This window comes from Castanea sativa, chromosome 2, assembly GCF_040712315.1.
Source record: "Castanea sativa cultivar Marrone di Chiusa Pesio chromosome 2, ASM4071231v1".
NCBI lineage: Eukaryota > Viridiplantae > Streptophyta > Magnoliopsida > Fagales > Fagaceae > Castanea > Castanea sativa.
In genome coordinates, this window is record NC_134014.1 from 46,962,544 (window position 1) to 46,980,366 (window position 17,823).

A 17,823-nucleotide genomic window follows, 5' to 3' on the forward strand; every position below is an offset into this window, starting at 1 on the left:
CCATTTTCCAATACTCAACATCAAAACTTTTATTTTTCTATTCTATACATTAAAATAATATATATTTACAATAAAATATTTTTTTCCTTTTTTTTTTCTCAAATCTATCCCCACTGAACTTTTCACCTCTTCTCTTTCAGACTCCTCCATACAACTACAGATCGGCGAAACTTGAAAAAAAAAAAAAAAAAATCACCCCGATCAACGGCATAGCCACCACAAACGCCGATCTTCCAATCCTCCTTCATCATTCATATCAACCCAGGTCGGCGAAGCTAAAAAAAAAAAAAACCATCACGCCGATCAACGGCACAGCCACCACAACACCGACCTTCCAGACTCCTCCTCCACACAACTCCTCCATCATCCAATCGGCGAAAAAAAAAAAAAAAAAAAAAAAACCCACCACCTCCAAAGAAACCCACGCCGATCGCACACACTGATCTGGAGCTCCAATTTATACCAGAAACCCACAACAAAAACCCACACGCCAATCTGGAGCTCCGATTCATACCAGAAACCCACAACAAAAACTCACACCTCCAAAAATCATACCAGAAACCCACAACAAAAAGTTATACCACGCCGATCGGAGCTCCGATTCAAACCATCGGAGCCATCCGCCAACCCATCGGAGCCATGCGCTTCCACCGTTGAGCAAACCCACGGGGTTCTTGAGTCTGAACAGTGAGAGAGCAGATGAGAAAGAGAGAAGGAAGAGAAAGAAAAGAAGAGAAATAATGATAAGGAGAGAGAAATTCCCGGGGTAAAAGTGGAGAGAGAGAGAATTAAAAAAAAAAAAAAAATTTATCCCATTAGCTACAGTACCATCTTAAAAGATGGTACTGTAGCTCAATTGTATATTTTTTTACAATTGTTGCAAAATACAACATTCAATGGAGCTGGAACTTTGGGTTGAATTGTAAAAAAAATTACAAAGAAGGGCTCCATTTGCCATTTGCCACATTCAATGTGGATGCTAACCATACACATCACTATCCTTATGGAGCACACCGAAGGTCAAGAGTAACAACACATTTGGTTAGAATTGATCAAATACAAACAATACCCTCAAAGACTCACTCTCCCTTATATTCACATTTACCGTTCACTACTCTTCAAGAGCACATGAATATATCCATTTGGGCCTAAGGTAAAAATTGAAATTGAGGCATTTTATATATTTAAATATGACTTAAAAAAATTATATATTATTTAAACTCTATTAAAAATTATTACTAATTAATATGAACAACATAATTTTTTTTTTAGAAAGTCTATAGACACAAAAAATTTGACAAAACTTTTCACACCTGTTGATGCGATAGAATGATAGTGGTAAGAAAAAGAGTGATATTGGTAGTGGACCTAGGTGAAAACCAATTAAAGTTTTTCAACTCAACTATTGTGAAAAATATTGTGATTTTTTTTTTTGTATATTGCTCCTTTTTTTTTTTTTTTATAGAAATGTTATCATTCACAATATTTTTCACAAGAAATCCTAGGTGTTAAGTTGTTACGGGTTCTAATTTGAACTCATCACTGAAATTATTTTTTTGTCATCAATAACAACCTATTACTTAGGATTTGTTGTGAATGTACTTTTTTTTTTTTCATTTGATAAAAAATATTATTTTATTTATTGGCTAATATTTAGGCTTAATTAAATTAAAATTTGTGGCAATTTTTATACTTAGGGTATATACTTAGGGCCTTAAGTGACTGCATTAATAACATATATTGTTAAGCCGGCATGGTATATATCATTAAAATTCAAAATCATGAAGAATGATGGATTATTATCGTTAACATTCTCTAAGATGTATTTATTTGATTTTTGCTTGAGGTTGAGACTCGATCATCATATCTACTCTACAATTTACTTCAAGATTTGAGGGTTGTGGTTTTGGTTGCAAAGGATCAAACTTTGTGAGGGATGAGAAGGTCTAGTTTATAAACTTTTTAACATTCAAAATTTCCATATATTTCTTCTCTTTACTTGAGTGGATTTAGATTCACCTTTATCATTATATTAAGACACCAATTGATTTTTGGTGTAGGCGAGGATTGAAACTCAAATCTCTTATTCGACCATCAAAGTCTTTACCAGTTGAACTAACTAGAATTCACTTGTGAGAAAGAAATTAAAAAGGTAAAATGTAAAGATTTAAAAGATTAAAAAAAAATTCTAATACAAGGTTAATATTAAAAAGTCAATTTTTAAACTTTCAATCTCAGCTTTTGAGAGACAATTACACAGTGCAACAGTCTTAACTATCACATCCAATCTTAATTAATCCAATTTGAAGCAACTTACACGGTTCAATGAATTGTCTCCAGCTTTATTTCTTATATTTTTTAAGTACAGCTTGAATATTTTGTGTGAATTAGCCCATTTACTCGAAATTTTACTGTTTTTCTTTTGGCATATGTCATAGTCGTTATCTCTGAATGGACCTTCCCTATAAGGCAAGAAAATCCAACGAAAGATACAGAAAGAAATAGGTATATCCTGTCCAATACAAATACTCCACCAAATTTTAATTAATTTCTTGCAGGTTTGAAACGCAAAGTAGGAATTCCTGCCCAAATTGGAGAGGATCTTAATACCTTTGGTGCTGGGGTGTTGCATAGGACTTGCTTTTTATTATGTCAGCCATCTTTTGGTTATGTTACTACGACGTTTATTCTTTTGGCTTCAACCAGATCCTAATTGCTAATTATAAATTTCAATAATTGAAATACTCTTAGATATATGTCAGAACAAAATTTCATTTATAACTTGTATTTGTGATCCAAAAGGACCAGAATGATGTTAGGTGTTGGTTAAAAAAAACCTACAAAAAGACTCGACAATACGTTATAGAAAGCCGCATCTATTTTTTTGGGTTACATAATGGAGGGGATTAAGAAAGATGGGGGGCAGGGGGGTTTAGAAGTTGAATTCCATAGTATCCCAAGTTTTGGGGCTGTTGAATTAATGGTTTATAGTACCAAAATGAACTTTTCCAATTGGACCAGTTGAAGTGGCTGCCTGTTCTGAAAACACTGAATTGGGATAACAAGCTCTTTGGAGAGCATCATACTTTGCAATGTCAAAATTGTTGATTTTCATGAGGCGCTTCTGCTTTGATTGGAACCGACTTCGATAGAAGCCTTCAAAAGAAGGCTCTTTGGAGGTCCTGAGGAAGAATGTATATCCAGCCATGCAGTACATTGAAGTAAGGTAGAAGCAAATTGGCTCCATAACATCCCATGATAGCTCCCAAAATGTTAGCCTCATGAACCCTGCTGTTTGCAACACCAGGAACCCCAGTCCACCCCAGAGTTCCCGGCGAACCAAGATGTCGGCCTTTTTGTCAATTTCAGCCTTCTGCTTTTCCATCTCTTCCAGCTCCTTTAGTCTGGGGTCATTTGGATTGCCTCCAGGCATAGGAATAAGAGTTTGGAGGACTTTGGCAACCTGTAATCAAAGAATTTTGAAACGTTTGGGTAAAACATGGCTCAACCATGTTACTAGATGAAACTTGGGCTTTTGTAGTCCACCATTTGATAAATTCATATAGAAAAAAAAAAAAAAAACAGGGAAAACAATAAAGACTGAAACATAAACCATTTAAAGCTCAAAATAAAAACCAAGAAGCATTTAAAAATTGATCTTTTTGGTGTGTCAGAAAAACTAGCTATGTTAAAACTTTGGGATGTCTAGTTGTTGTGTTGGGACTTGAGGACTAGGGGTCTTTGGAATTAATTAAAAAGAAACTAAAATTGAAAAAAAAAATTTAAACTATTTAAGAAATTGAAGAAAGAAAGTATGAAAATCTGGTTCTAAGCCAATGAAAAATTCATTTCAGTGTAAAAACGGTAAGACACAAAAAGCTCCACAATGTCTTAAAACTGGCTCTAGGTAATGACCCGAAACAATTAAAAACTCTATTCAGCAATGAAAAATTCATGCTAGTGTAAAAAAAGGTAACACAAAAGAAGCACTTGGCCTTTACTGGTTCTAGGCAATGACCTGAAACAATCAACCTCTATTCACTCTAGAAACTACATTATTTACCTACATCAGTCCCAACCTCCATAAAATTAAAACCTAGCAAACATCCCCACTTTTTTCTTCCCCTTTCTCCCAACCCACCCAAAAAAGGAGCAAAATAAAGAAACTCACACACACGAATATTTTATTAACCAACCCCAATGGCTGGTGGTGACTAGTCTACCCTAAAAAACTAGCTTTATCCTTCATTCCTTCCTCTTCCTTCCTTTCTCTCTTCTCTCTTTTTTTACTTGATTTTTCAACCCCTAAATTATAAAATCTACCAAAAAAATCCAAGTATGTCTTTGTAATTCTCTCCTTTTTCCCCCCCAAAATTCACCAACTCACTTAAATTTTAGTATCTAAATTAATTCGGATACAACTTATGTTTAGTGCATTTTTGTATCTAACACAATGCAATGCGGACATGTGTTTAAAATTAGACACATATCCAAATTGTATCATGTCCAACAAAAATGCACTGGTCACAAGTTTCACCCATCTTTTCTCACATTTTCCCCTGCTATATAAGTATATATATTCGTTTATCTCTTAATTTATTTGTTAGTTAAGTTGTGAGAGGAGGGTAGGTCATGGGTGTATCCCATAACCGGTAGTGAAAATCTGGTTCTGGTGAGTCACTGTGGAGAAACTGAAGGGCTTATATGGTCCTTCAACATCAACACCCCATCATAAACGTGGAACCCTTTACACGTTTTAGATCTGGCGTAACGTGTTACAACATAGTTTCAATTTCCTGTCGCAAAGAAAACACACAGACAATAATCATAAAAACTATATCAGTCCTCGGCCTTCCCAAAATTTATAAATTAAAAAAGAAAAAAAAAACATTAAAACTAAAATTCTCCTACCCCTTTCAGAACCATCATTATTAAAGAATTTCCTCTGTAATAAGACAGTCAAAAATAACAAATAAAAAATAACAAAGCAAGCGAACAAATTTAAATAAATTAATTAATAAATAGAGATTTTTTTTTTCTATAATTTAAAATAAAAAATTACCTGCTCAGGTCTGAGTAACACGTTGTTTCCCAAGACGATAACGGTTCCAGACTCATCAAGCATCTTTGCGAGCCTGAGACCCTGATCCGGATCCGAACACCCTTCACTGCAAACCCGAACAAAGTCCGGATAAGAAATCCAACTTTGCTGGATCTCTCTCAGCCTCGTTTTCACCGCTTCCAACTGCGCCACCCTCAGTAACTTCCTGGCATGGTCCACCGTCACCTCCGGCCTCTCCGCCGCCGGCGGACTCAGACCATCCAGTCGGATCCTGTCCCGGGCAATGCCCATGGATTTCAGCTTCTCCAGCATGTTCTCCCCGATCGGTAGTGACCGGAGCTCCGGCTGAAAAGCAGTACCCTTGTGAAGAAACCTCCGGAAAATGCTCTTGTCTCCGGGATCCGAACCAATGGCGGGCTTGTCCGGATCGGGCGGGACCCGGGTCCGGATCGAAGAGGAAGAAACCCGGCAATTCGCTACGGTCTGATTTGAGACCTTCGTTATATAGAAAAGACGCTGAGCCAGCGTCTTTCTAAACGCCATTAATACAAAACACAGAGACAACTAGAGAATTCTAGTTTAGGATTACTGAGAAAAAGCCTTTAAGCTTTTGTTTTTATGAATGGGTTTGGCTTTGGTTCCTTAAATAGGTGTCCTGTCTTCGAAGTCCCATTTGGATGGAGTTAATGGATGACATGGTGATGACTGATGAGGATAAACCAAAAAATTATTTCTGAAAATATCGCGATATTTTGAACGTGCCGTTTGGAACGGCTATAGCGGGGAGAATTGGTTGGTTTTTTGAGGCATAGGCATAGCAATATGGCATATTCGTTTCTTGGCATTAAAAGTAGGTGTAATATTCTCATGGATATGATCGTGTGATGACTGGATTCATTATATCGTATCGCGAGACAACGAGTCCGATGGTCACCGTACACGTGGTTGGATGAGATTTAAAGACTCGTTCAGTCACCACCGTCTGATCGTATGAATAATAATCTGGGGGTTGGTGTTGTGGATGTTGACTAGCTTTTGTGAAAGCAGTGATGTGCGGTGATTATGCATAACATGTGTGATGATGAGTGCTCACAATGTTTACGTTGTAAAAAAGTGCGAGAAAAGAGGGTTTTGGCAACTAAGAAAGAAAGAAAAGAACTGGTGGAGGTTAGATTATTAATGACGAGTTAAAAAAGTCTTGCGTTCACGCAAACGCATCGCCACATTCCACATATGCTCTGTCATTGTATCTGAAAAAAAGGTCTGTTTCGCTTTTTCACGAATAACACTCCCACGAAATTAGCTCAATTGCTAAATACTAGCCAGAAAATATTTCTAACTAATTTTGAACCTAGTTTTTTTTTTTTAATCCCAACAAAATTAAAAACTAGTTTTGCACGTGACAGTTTGAGGAATAATTTGTCTTTTTTTTTTTCTAATCTCAAATTTTGGCATATTATTGTTCAAAGGTGAGTATGTTATTTACTGTATATAATAATTATGATGATAACTCTCACCTCAGTTCATTAAGCTGAAGTTTCACAGTTTTTCCTAATTAACTTCAAAATACGTCCATATTAGTTCATGTAAAATTATGCAAAATAAAATTTTAGTTGTAATTATCGTGCAAATATATATATGTTTAGTGTTTATATTCAATTCTATTTAAATGATTTAGGAGAAAAAAATTGATAAATAACTAATATTTTAATAAAATATTGTTTAAAATAAATCATTCGATGTGAATGTTTTTTTAAAAATGACTATATAAAATATAAAAAGTAAACTTTTTATATTAAAATAAACAGTTATTTTTGCATGAATTAATATAAATGCTCTTGCAAAATGAAGAAAAAAAATTACATCAAATTGAGGAGTTGTTATTTGGCAAAACGGAGAAAGAAAAATAAATCAGAAAAATAGGTAGAAGTTAGGAGTAATTCGACATTTTAAATATCGAAATGGCAGACAAAATGTCAGATATGTCTAAGAGTAATTTTCTCACTTACCATAACTTCCTAGGCGTATCACTTAATATTTATTTTTTGGTGCGTGAAATAGATTAATATAATATAATATAATTATGGGGTTTTTTTGTATTGGGAACCTTTTTTTTATTTTGTGGTTAAACACGCATATATATTGCACTAAGGCAGCACAAGTCTATTACAAACATAACCAGCTTTATCACTAGCTAGGAAATCTTCCACCACAAGCAGTGGGTTATACAAAATAAGGTGGTCTGAATGAAAATCAGCCCCTATCTTAGCTAATCTATCAGCACACCTATTCGCCTCCCTATAAACATGCGCTACAATGCAGTTAAGGAAACCTTTAGGTAGGGGTGTTTACCAAACCGCATAAACCGCACCAAAACCGCCTGCAAAATGGTATAACCACACTGCACCGCAAGTAATTTTGCACCGCACCGCACCACACTGCATGGTGCAGTGCGGTTTGCGATTTTATAATAAGAAAACCGCACAAACCGCACCGCACCCTCTCTATATATTAATATATTTAATTATTTTTAATATTAAATATATTTTTAATAGTTTAATAACCCTAGTTAAAATTTTTTTTTGATAATCCTAGCAAGTGTTGATTAGGAAAGACAATCCAAAATAAAGAATATCTAGCTCAATGGTTTAAAATTTGGACCAAAACAAAGGAAAAAATTAGTTTTGGGCTGGGTAAAAAAAAGCCCAAAATTTGAAAAATGTACCAATTTCAAATCATTCAAACCGCATCTTATACACCGCACCGCATATCTGACCGCAAAAATGAGGTGCCGTGCGGTTATGCTTTTGGCTAAATTTTAAACCTCACCGCACCACACCGCACCGCACATGTGACCGCAAAAATAAGGTGCGGTGCAGTTATGGTTTTAGTCAAACCATACCGTAAAGTGCAGTGTTAAAAATGGCTCAAAACCAAACCGCACCGCACCGCACCACAAACACCCCTACCTTTAGGGCAGGGTCAAAGTGGCCTAGGCCTAAACTAGATTCATCACTGTTGAGCTATTGAATTGTTCAAGAGTCAAGACTATTTGTTTAATTTTATTGCCAGCGTGAGTCAAACTTAAATTTATTATCAAATTACATTATATATTTAAATTTAGTTCATCTCTTTATTGTATAAGATAAAGATTGTTCATTAGCTACTTAATTAATTTGTTCTTTTTTCGTATAGTAGACACCATGACTAAATTTTTTTAACCTTCATAAATCTATGCTAGTAATTGATAACAAAATTATAGTTGAAATTATAATATTGAAATTAATTAAATAGAATAATTTTTGCTCTTTGAACTAATAAAAATTAAAACCACCAACCTTATAAATCTTTATATATATATATATATATATATATATATAAAATTTACTACAAATCTTATTAATAATTTAATGTCTTATAAACTTATTTACAAACTTACACAATTCAATTTTAAGTCTATATAAGTATATTTTTGTAAATGTATATGTAGGGATAAGGGGCCCTGAAAAGGATATTAGGTCGTGGGTCGTGTCCGAAGACATTAAGTTGTTCGAGGACAGGTAGACATTAACGAGGACGTAAAAATTAGTAAGTTATGGAAAAAGTCTGGTCGTAAAGGTCCGACCTTTCATCAAGAACAACACATCAGACGATCATACTGGTAAGGATAAGCATCAAAAAAGAATAAGACAAAAGAAAGCTGAGAAATATCTAGGAGAAAGCTGCTACCACCACATTGAATGCTCTGCAACTAACTCTCTAGTCGCATTAATGTGGAGGTGATACCTGAGCAAAGACATGCAGCCTTACAGCTACCCACAAAGAATTTAGGAAGATGATGATGGGATATGGATCAACACAAGCAATTCGATCTACACGTGGAGAGCTGAGATGAAGTAAAACAAGGAAATATAAAGAAGAAAAACCCCATTACAGGGGGGATAATCTAGAGAAGGGAAACTGTATACTAAAGAACTATAAATTTGTTTAAGTCTAAGAAAAATATATAAGAACTATCATCCTCGAACTTTGACGAGAGGGATTTTCTTTACATTAAATTGTTTAGTCATGCTTTCAAATATCATTTAGCATACTGTGATTACTGTTCAACATTTGGGAGTTCAGTTTCTAGCCCTCTCTCTACAAATTCATTGTTTTGGGCTCTTTGGGCCTTAGTCCTTTTCACTTTTGGATTTTCCAAGCAAAACGTGCCCTAACAATTGGCGCCATTTATGGAAAAGTGAACATCCTTGAGTTCGTCACGTAACCATGATGGGTTCAGGGTCAAAACGTGAAGAGTTTGTGGGGTCTTAATGTCAAGATCATTTCTTAAATCTTGAACGGATGAGAGACTGTGAAGTTAGTGTACACACCACTCATACAAGTATGAGTCATTCTAGAAGTGGGAGTCGTGTCCCAGGGAGAAAGCACCAGGAATATGAAGTTGGAGATTGACCACTTACGGAGGAAACTACGTCGTAAGCAACGGAGAGAGACTCCTTCAAGCTCAAAACCTTCCTCTGGTGATGATAATGATGCTAGCTATATGCCAAGATCAAAGACTCCCCCTAGTGAGTCTTTCTCATGTGATGAGGAGCGCCATTATAGGCAGAGAAGCAAAAGTCCATCTCACGGAGGCCTAGGTAATGATGCTATGAGCCCTACCTTGCGCCAGATTTCTAAATCACCATTTATGTGAAGGATTGAGGGAGGAAAGCTTCCTCGGTGGTTTCCATAACCAACTTTTACCATGTACAATAGTAGGACAAACCCTGTGAAGCATGTTAGCCATTTCAATCAAAGAATGGCAGTTCACTCGAAAAATGAGGCCTTGATGTGCAAGGTGTTTCCATTCAACCCGGGGCCAATGGTGATGAGATGGTTTGATGGTTTTAAGAAAGGTTCGATCAACTTCTTTCAAGAGCTTACCAGGGCTTATGGAGCTCATTTTGTTACTTGTAGTAGGGTTCTTTATCCCTTGGATTTCCTTCTATCTATGAACATGCGAGAGGGTGAGACCCTAAAGATGTATTCGGACAGGTATTGGGAGATGTTTAATGAAATAGATGGAAATTTTGATGATGTGGCAATAAGGACTTTCAAGGTCGGCTTGCCCTCCAAGCATGATTTAAGGAAGTCTTTGACTAGAAAACCTGCTAGGAGTGTACGCTAGCCTATGGATTGTATTGATGAGTATAAGAGGGTCGACGAGAACCAACAACGAGGAAAGGGTAAGGCCAAAGTAGTTTTCCAAGGACGAGGGGATTTCAGGTCGGAAAGGTACAATAACAATTGACCCAGGAGGGATTTCGCTGGGCATACTAGGTCTACTACTGTACAAGTAGTTAGCACTGTGTTCAGGGAGCCTGTGCACCAAATCCTAGAGGAAAAAAAAAAAAGATTGAGCCATACTTCAAGTGGCTAAATAAGATGGGTGGAGACCCCACGAAGCGCGACCAAAGTCTTCATTGTCAGAACCATCAGGACCGAGGACACATTACAGAGGAATGTAGGACCTTACAGGATCATCTGGAGCAGCTGGTTAAAATTGAGAAGTTAAAACAATTCATGTATCAGCCCATTAGGCAGGAGAGCCAGGCAAGATCGGGATATCAGAGAGATGCTTCTTCAAGACCGCCTTTAGGGACAATTAGTGTTATTCTTACTGCCCCAGGAAGGACTGGTTCCCATCCATCTAGGATGATGTCTATAGAAGACCTGGCCCATGACCCTAAGAGGAGTAGAATTGGGATCTGACTAGCTATGAGCTTTTCTGATGAAGATAAGATTGGAACCTTGCAACCACATGATGATGCTCTGGTGGTTACCCTTAGGATTGGAGGGCATGATGTGAAGATAGTGTTGGTAGATCAAGGCAGTAAGGCAGAAATTATGTACCCTGATCTATATAAGGGGCTCAATTTGAAGCCTAAAAACTTGGCTTGCTTTGATTCTCCTTTGGTGGGATTTGATGGGAAAATAGTCATCTCGAGCGGTTAAAATAGATTGCCTGTTCGGGCAAGATCAGAAGTTGTTAAAGTGGACTTCATTGCAATAGATGCATATTCCCTTTACACTACTATTATGACAAGACCTTGGCTTCATGCCATGGGGGCTATTTCTTCCACCTTGCACTTGAAGGTGAAGTATCTATCAGGAGATCAAGTTGAGGAGCTGATCGAGAGTTAATCTATGGCCAGACAATGTTTGGTGGCTGCAATTAGGCATTAGATAGGCATCAGACTAGAGGTGAGTCCTCGACCTCTGTAAAGAAGGATTTGTAGCAATCAAAGAAAACAATGTTGCCACAGATGTGGTGGTAGAAGGGGCAAAATGTGAAGAATTAGAAGAAATTGCTATTGGTGAGGACAAGGATAAATTTTTCCAGGTAGGGGTACAGTTACCTCCTCGGGAGAAGGAAGAACTGATTTTTTTTCTTAGGGAAAATGTGGATGTGTTTACATGGAATGCTTATGAAGCTTCTGGCATGGATCCAAATTTCATTTTCCATCACTTAAATGTTAATCCATCTGTCACTCCTAAGAAGCAACCATCTCAACGCTCTTCTAAAGAACATTCTGACGCTGTTAAGGAGGAGGTGATCAAGCTTAAGCGGGCGGGGGCAATAAAAGAAGTGTTCTATCCTGAATGGCTAGCCAATACAGTGGTGGTAAAGAAGAAATATGAGAAGTGGCGAGTATGTGTGGCCTTCACTAATTTAAACAAAACTTGCCCAAAAGACCCATTCCCAATGCCTCGAATAGACCAATTGGTGGATGCAACAGTTGGACATCCTTAGATGATCAAGAAAAGACTGCTTTTGTTACACCTGCTAGGAATTACCACTACAAAGTGATGCCCTTTGGACTAAAGAACGTAGGATCAACTTATCAGAGGATGATAACTAGGATGTTTGAGCCTCAACTTGGTAAAAACATTGAAGTCTACATAAATGATATGGTGGTGAAGAGCAAAGTAGAGTTCGAGAATGTGAATGACCTCGGAAATTTTTTTGAAATACTGAGAAAGCATAAACTGGGCCTTAATGCTTATAAGTGTTCTTTTGGCATTGGTTCGGGCAAATTTCTTGGCTATATAGTCACTCATCGTGGATTTGAAGTCAACCCTGATCAGATTAAGGCAATTAACAATCTGCAGCCTCCTCGGAATCCCAAAAAGGTCCAGAAGTTAACGGGAATGACTGCTACCTTGAACCAATTCATTTCTCGGTCTGCAGACAGGTGCCGACCTTTCTTCCAGTTGTTACACAAGTGGAAGGGATTTGAGTAAACTGAAGAGTGTGCCTTGGTCTTTCAGCAATTAAAGGAATATCTTTCTCGGCCACCCATTATGTTCAGGCCCAAAGAGGAAGAGGTTCTTTTTGCCTATATTGCTATAGCCCCTCATGCAATGAGCTTAGTACTGATAAGAGTGGCCAATGGAGTACAACGACCATTTTATTACGTGAGCAAGTCATTGCACGAGGCAGAGGTTTATTACCTGCCATTGGAGAAGGCTATCTTGGCAGTGGTACATGCTACACAGAAACTCCCTCTTAACTTCCAAGCTCATACAATTATGGTTTTAACCCAACTTCCTATTCAATTGTTACTTCAAAAAGCTGATTACACAAGAAGAATTGCCAATTGGGGAACCATTTTAGGAGCTTTTAATATCAAGTATATGCCTCAGACCTCTATTAAGGGCCGCGTTCTTGCAGGTTTAGGGGCAGAATTTACTAAGTCCCCAACAGAAATGGAGGGCGAGAAGCAGAACTTGGGAGGAAAACCAGTCGAGTCAATCTCTCTACAAGGACCCTTACCCTGGAAATTGTACGTTGATGGTGCAGCTAACCAAAAAGGATCTAGGGTGGGGCTAGTTGTGGTGTCCCCAGAAAAAATTACTATTGAAAAGTCTTTAAGGTTAGGTTTCTCGGCCATAAACAATGAGGCCAAATATGAAGCTTTGTTGATAAGGATGGCTATGGTCCAAAAAATGGGAGGAAAGGCAATAGATGTTGATGATGCGAAGAAAATCAATAGATTGGATGTTTTGGATTTCAAAGGTCTAGTGACTATCTTGAAGGCCTAAAAAAGAAAGAACAATGATCAAAGGTGACCAAGGTTGCCGGCCAAGAACCCTCTGATGCTAAAGTTAGTTTTCTCTCTTAAATTTTGGAGTTTCAACTTTTCAGGAATCGTAAAAACGTACCTTTGTCTAGTCTGAATGGGTGTTTATATAGTACACCCCAGAAACAGTTATTAGATTTGTAACTTCCCCTATATTTGAGGAGGTCTGAGGGTTCGGGGATAACTTCCACAACCGTTTAGGAGTTACACTTTTTCATGTAACTGTCATTGGAAGTTATGCATGTGATAAGGAGTCGTAGCACTGAACCTGGATTTCGCTCATGTCCTGGAATACTAGCGTGTAGGCAAGTTCACGCTTGGGAATTTTCCCAAGTGTCCTCATCTAGAAGCCTTCCTGACGAGCGTACCTTGCTCCCACGGAAGGTCATCCTTCTATGGATGACCCTCTCACGAATGATTATCCTTACATGGACGACCTTCCTATGTGGGATGTCCCTTCTATTTTGGACGCCTCCTTTGGACGAGTTGGAGTTAGTTAGATTTATAATTCACCATCAGATGTATTTTCATATTCGAGGTCGGTGGTAGGCTAGGTACAAGAAGAGTTGGAAGCTAGAGATTTGAGAATGCAAGAGTATTTAAGCCAAGCTAGGCACTTGCATTCAAGTTTTGAATCTTTCACTTTGCAGCAAATCCCAAAGAGCAAAATTACACATGCTGACTCTCTTGCCACTTTAGCAATTTCCTCGGAACAAGGTTTACCCTGGGTTATCCTAGTTGAAGATTCATATAAGCCTGTTGAGGCGAAGAAGGAGAAGATCCAAACTCACCAGATTAGGGTAGGGCCTAGTTGGATGGATTTCATAGTTTTGTTCCTCAAGGAAGGTACTTTGCCTAAAGAGAAGGGAGAGGCAAACAAAGTGCGAAGGAAAGCTCTTCGTTTTTGGTTGTCCGAGGATCAAAAGTTGTACAAACATTCTTTTTCCAGGCCATACTTATTATGTGTCCATCCTGAAGCAGTGGAGCCACTCTTGGAGGAGTTACATGAAGGAATTTGTGGAAGTCATACAGGGAGCAGGTCACTGTCCCATAAGGCCCTCACTCAGGGGTATTGGTGGTCAAGTATGCAAAGAAAGGCACAAGAATATGTGAAGAAATGTGACCAATGTCAGAGATTTGCTCCAAATATTCATCAGCCAGAGGGTATCCTTAATCCTCTGTCTAGCCCATGACCTTTTGCTCGGTGGGGCTTGGATGTTGTAGGGTCATTCCCTAAGGCAAAAAAGAACAGGAGATAGCTTCTGGTCGGCACTGATTACTTTACCAAGTGGGTTGAAGCTGAGCCACTAGCTAACATTAAGGATGTGGATGCAAAGAGGTTTGTATGGAAAAATATTGTTACTCGATTTGGGATTCCTCACACCTTTATCTCGGACAATGGGGTTCAATTTGATAGTAAAGCTTTTAAAAGGTGCTGATATGAGTTGGGTATTAGGAACATGTATTCAACTCTAGCCTATCCACAGGGGGATGGGTAAGCCGAAGCTGTTAATAAAGTTATAGTGAATAAGCTTAAGAAGGGGTTGGATAATGCAAAGGGTAAATGGGTGGAAGAGTTACCACATGTCCTTTGGACAAATCGGACTATCCCTCGGTCAATAGCAGAAATACCATTTGCAATGATTTATGGGTCTGAGGCTGTGATCCCTCTAGAGACTGGATTTTCCACGCTGAGGACAAGCTTGTTCACTCCAGACAACAATGATGACCTATTAGAAAAGAGCTTGTATTTGATTGACGAACGAAGAGAAACTGTCATGATTCAGGTGCATATTATCAACAGAAGCTCAAACAGGGGTATGTGACAAGTGTAAGGCTAAAGCCTTTAACCCCAAGAGACTTGGTATTGAGAAAAGTTGTGGGCACTGCAAAGAATCCTTCTTGGGGAAAGTTAGGACCCAATTGGAGGGGACTATATTGCATCACCTCAGTAGCTGGTATAGGGGCTTATTTTTTGGATAATTTAGATGAAAGTGTTGCACCACGCCCTTAGAATGTAAATAACCTACGAAAGTATTACTATTAATGAAAGGCATCTCTGCCACATTTTTGTTTGAAATATTATGGGGTTGTTTTTTATTTCTTCAAGTATTAAACAGAACCTTAGTCATGTCTGGCTCTTCAGACCACATACCTTGAGTATATTAATAATTCTCATTATTTCTTCAAGTATTAAACAGAATCTTGGTCATGCCTGACTCCTCAAACCACATACCTTGATGAAATTAATACTCCTCATTATTTCTTCAAGTATTAAACAGAACCTTCGTCATACCTGGCTCCTCAGACCACATACCTTGGGTAAATTAATACTCTTCATTATTTGTCTAAGTGTTAAACTGAACATTGGTTATGCTTGGTTCCTTAGACCACATGCCTCGAGTAAATTAGCACTGCTCAATACGTACTTAAATGTTAAATAGAATCTTGGTTATGCCTGACTCCTGGGACCACTTTCCTTGGGTAAATTAGCACTATCCACTATCTATCTGAGTATTAAACAGAACCTTGGTCATGCTTGGCTCATTGGACCACATACCTTGGGTAAATTAACACTTCTCTGGTTATTCAAATACTAAACAGAACATCGGTCATGTCTGGCTCCTCAAATTACATGCCTTGGGTAAATTAGTAGCCAATCTATCTATGGTGGATAACCAAGACTCTTATTGTAATAACTTAATTGAAAAGATGCCCCTGAACATCACTTAAAGCATTTGTAAGTATATCCATGATCTATTCATGAGTAAATTAACACCTAGAACTACTTAGGTCTACTATTAAGTGGAAAGTTATGTGGAGCCTTGGACGAATAGATGTTTCACCATTATTTGAAGTTAAAAAGAGAATCCAACAGTAGACATGATCCTTTGAGCTATTTATCTAAGGTATCTACGGAATGTCTTAAAGTTAAATTACACTTTATTGAACATTATGGGCTGGGAAAGATTAGCCCAATGTATTGCCATTTGCATGAAATGTAACAGCTAGACTACCATTTGCATAAATAACTGTTAAAGTTAAGAATGAAAATGTATTTCAAATTAGATTATGCTTATATCAGTTTAGTATTGAATGGAAGAGGCATCATATTTAACTTTGCACAAGCACAGTGAAATATAAAGGAATTTAGTATTTTGCATTAAGTCAAGCCTTGAAAAAGGCAAAACAAGTACACATTCAGGAATATAAATAACAAACTGGATATGAAGAAAAGTACAACAAAAAAAACCTATCAAATCCAATCTAAGAGCTGCTTAATCTTGAGAGGGGGGTTGTCTTTCGCTGTAGCCTTAGTAGATTTGGCAGGTGCTGCTACTAAAGAGGCTGGACCTTTACCCTTAGAATCGTCCTTGACAGGAATGGGGAGAGTTGCCAGAACAATTTCTCAGCTTTGAGAAACCACTTTCTCCTTTAAGGAATCCTTGGGTGCAGCTAGGGGCTTTGTAGTTTCAAGGGCTACTTCTATAGCTATTTCTTTCTCTTTTTCAACTGCACCAGCTTGCTCTACCCCTTTAAGAGGACTGTTGGGAGAAGGAAGGGTCTTGGCAGGTATCTCTTGGCTGAGGTTTGGATCTTTGGGGGAAGTATTAGCTTTAGACCCTGAGGGGCTTGATGCTCAAATGGCTGGAGGGTAATAGACATACTCTGCTCTCTTTAGGGTGGAAGAGGCCTCCATTCCAGCTTGGTTAATGGCCTCATTCCATACTTGTAGGCAGTAAGTTCTACAAACCCCAGAAACCTCAGCCCTAAGGGTCTCCTCAGTTTCTGCCACCCAGACATTATAACCCTCTCGCTCAGCCTTTTCCACAGTATTCTCGGCTTCCTCCAATTTTTTCTTTAGGACCCATATACACTCTTTAGTGTAGCAAGCTCATCCTCGATCTGATGGAGTTGTTTGCGCTAATTCTTCGCCTGCCTCTCAGCCCCTTATAGAGCATCCTCAACACTTTTTCTCTCCCTATCAGCCTAGGTCAGCTTGGTGTTTAACTCCTGGATCCTCTTCTCAACCAGTGTGAAGGACTCCACGGTAGCTATGCGTAGACCCTCCTCCTCCTTCATTTGCCTGTGGGAGTTGTTCACTAGCTCCTTGGCCATATGCGCAGCTTGAATAGCCTTTAAAGAAAAAGGAAAAAAAAAAAAAAAAACAACAACAACAACAACAATAATGAGTTGACGAGAGAAAATAATTGGAATACTAAGTAAAAAGGGGGGGGGGGACAATTACCATCACAAGATCTCTCTTCAGAGTAAGAAACACTTTGTGTTTCTTTATGGTCCTTAGGTCGGCCATGTCATCGGGCAGTAGCGGGGGCTATTTCAAGGCGTCAGCTATGTATCCGTCTTTTCCTTGTTAAAAATCCCTAACAGAAAAATATATAGGGAAAGGAGATCCATTTAACACCAGAGGTGGGTTCCAAGCTGGAATCTTGGTGTGACGATCACACCCCCTCTCCGTGATGGACCCTTCACTTGAAGACCTCGTCTGGGCAATCCTGGCCAATTTGGCCCTTTTTTGGGGCTTAGTTTCTTTGGGAGGAATGCCTCTTCCTTCCTCCACTACATCCTTGCCATTTTGATCTCGTTTGCTCTTCTTGTCTTCAAGATCAA

At 38.3% G+C, this 17,823-nt stretch overlaps 3 protein-coding genes across 3 annotated transcripts; 2 read left to right on the top strand and 1 right to left on the bottom strand.

Moving 5' to 3' along the window:
- Positions 1 to 2,756: 2,756 nt before the first annotated feature.
- LOC142624715 (calcium uniporter protein 3, mitochondrial-like) lies at positions 2,757 to 5,747 on the bottom strand. The gene is made up of 2 exons (XM_075798433.1): positions 5,063 to 5,747; positions 2,757 to 3,463 (listed from the first exon to the last, which is right to left on the bottom strand). Exons 1-2 carry the CDS (start codon positions 5,603 to 5,605, stop codon positions 2,978 to 2,980), a joined length of 1,029 nt encoding a protein of 342 aa, XP_075654548.1. The 5' UTR covers positions 5,606 to 5,747; the 3' UTR covers positions 2,757 to 2,977.
- Positions 5,748 to 10,825: 5,078 nt separating this feature from the next.
- LOC142625428 (uncharacterized) lies at positions 10,826 to 11,861 on the top strand. The gene is made up of 2 exons (XM_075799088.1): positions 10,826 to 11,057; positions 11,374 to 11,861. Exons 1-2 carry the CDS (start codon positions 10,826 to 10,828, stop codon positions 11,859 to 11,861), a joined length of 720 nt encoding a protein of 239 aa, XP_075655203.1.
- Positions 11,862 to 11,971: 110 nt separating this feature from the next.
- On the top strand, positions 11,972 to 14,384 carry LOC142625429 (uncharacterized). Its single transcript, XM_075799089.1, has 3 exons — positions 11,972 to 12,303; positions 12,421 to 13,132; positions 13,842 to 14,384. Exons 1-3 carry the CDS (start codon positions 11,972 to 11,974, stop codon positions 14,382 to 14,384), a joined length of 1,587 nt encoding a protein of 528 aa, XP_075655204.1.
- The last annotated feature ends 3,439 nt before the right edge of the window (positions 14,385 to 17,823 follow it).

Bases quoted from the DNA above. Each gene is read 5' to 3' on its own strand.
- LOC142624715 (XM_075798433.1), bottom strand. From the start codon at position 5,605: ATGGCGTTTAGAAAGACGCTGGCTCAGCGTCTTTTCTATATAACGAAG. The intron at 3,464-5,062 runs GTAATTTTTTAT...CTTTGATTACAG, and splicing joins TGTTACTCAGACCTGAGCAG to GTTGCCAAAGTCCTCCAAAC.
- LOC142625428 (XM_075799088.1), top strand. From the start codon at position 10,826: ATGAGCTTTTCTGATGAAGATAAGATTGGAACCTTGCAACCACATGAT. The intron at 11,058-11,373 runs GTTAAAATAGAT...ATGTTGCCACAG, and splicing joins GAAAATAGTCATCTCGAGCG to ATGTGGTGGTAGAAGGGGCA.
- LOC142625429 (XM_075799089.1), top strand. From the start codon at position 11,972: ATGTTTGAGCCTCAACTTGGTAAAAACATTGAAGTCTACATAAATGAT. The intron at 12,304-12,420 runs GTGCCGACCTTT...CATTATGTTCAG, and splicing joins ATTTCTCGGTCTGCAGACAG to GCCCAAAGAGGAAGAGGTTC. The intron at 13,133-13,841 runs GTGACTATCTTG...TTCACTTTGCAG, and splicing joins TTTTGGATTTCAAAGGTCTA to CAAATCCCAAAGAGCAAAAT.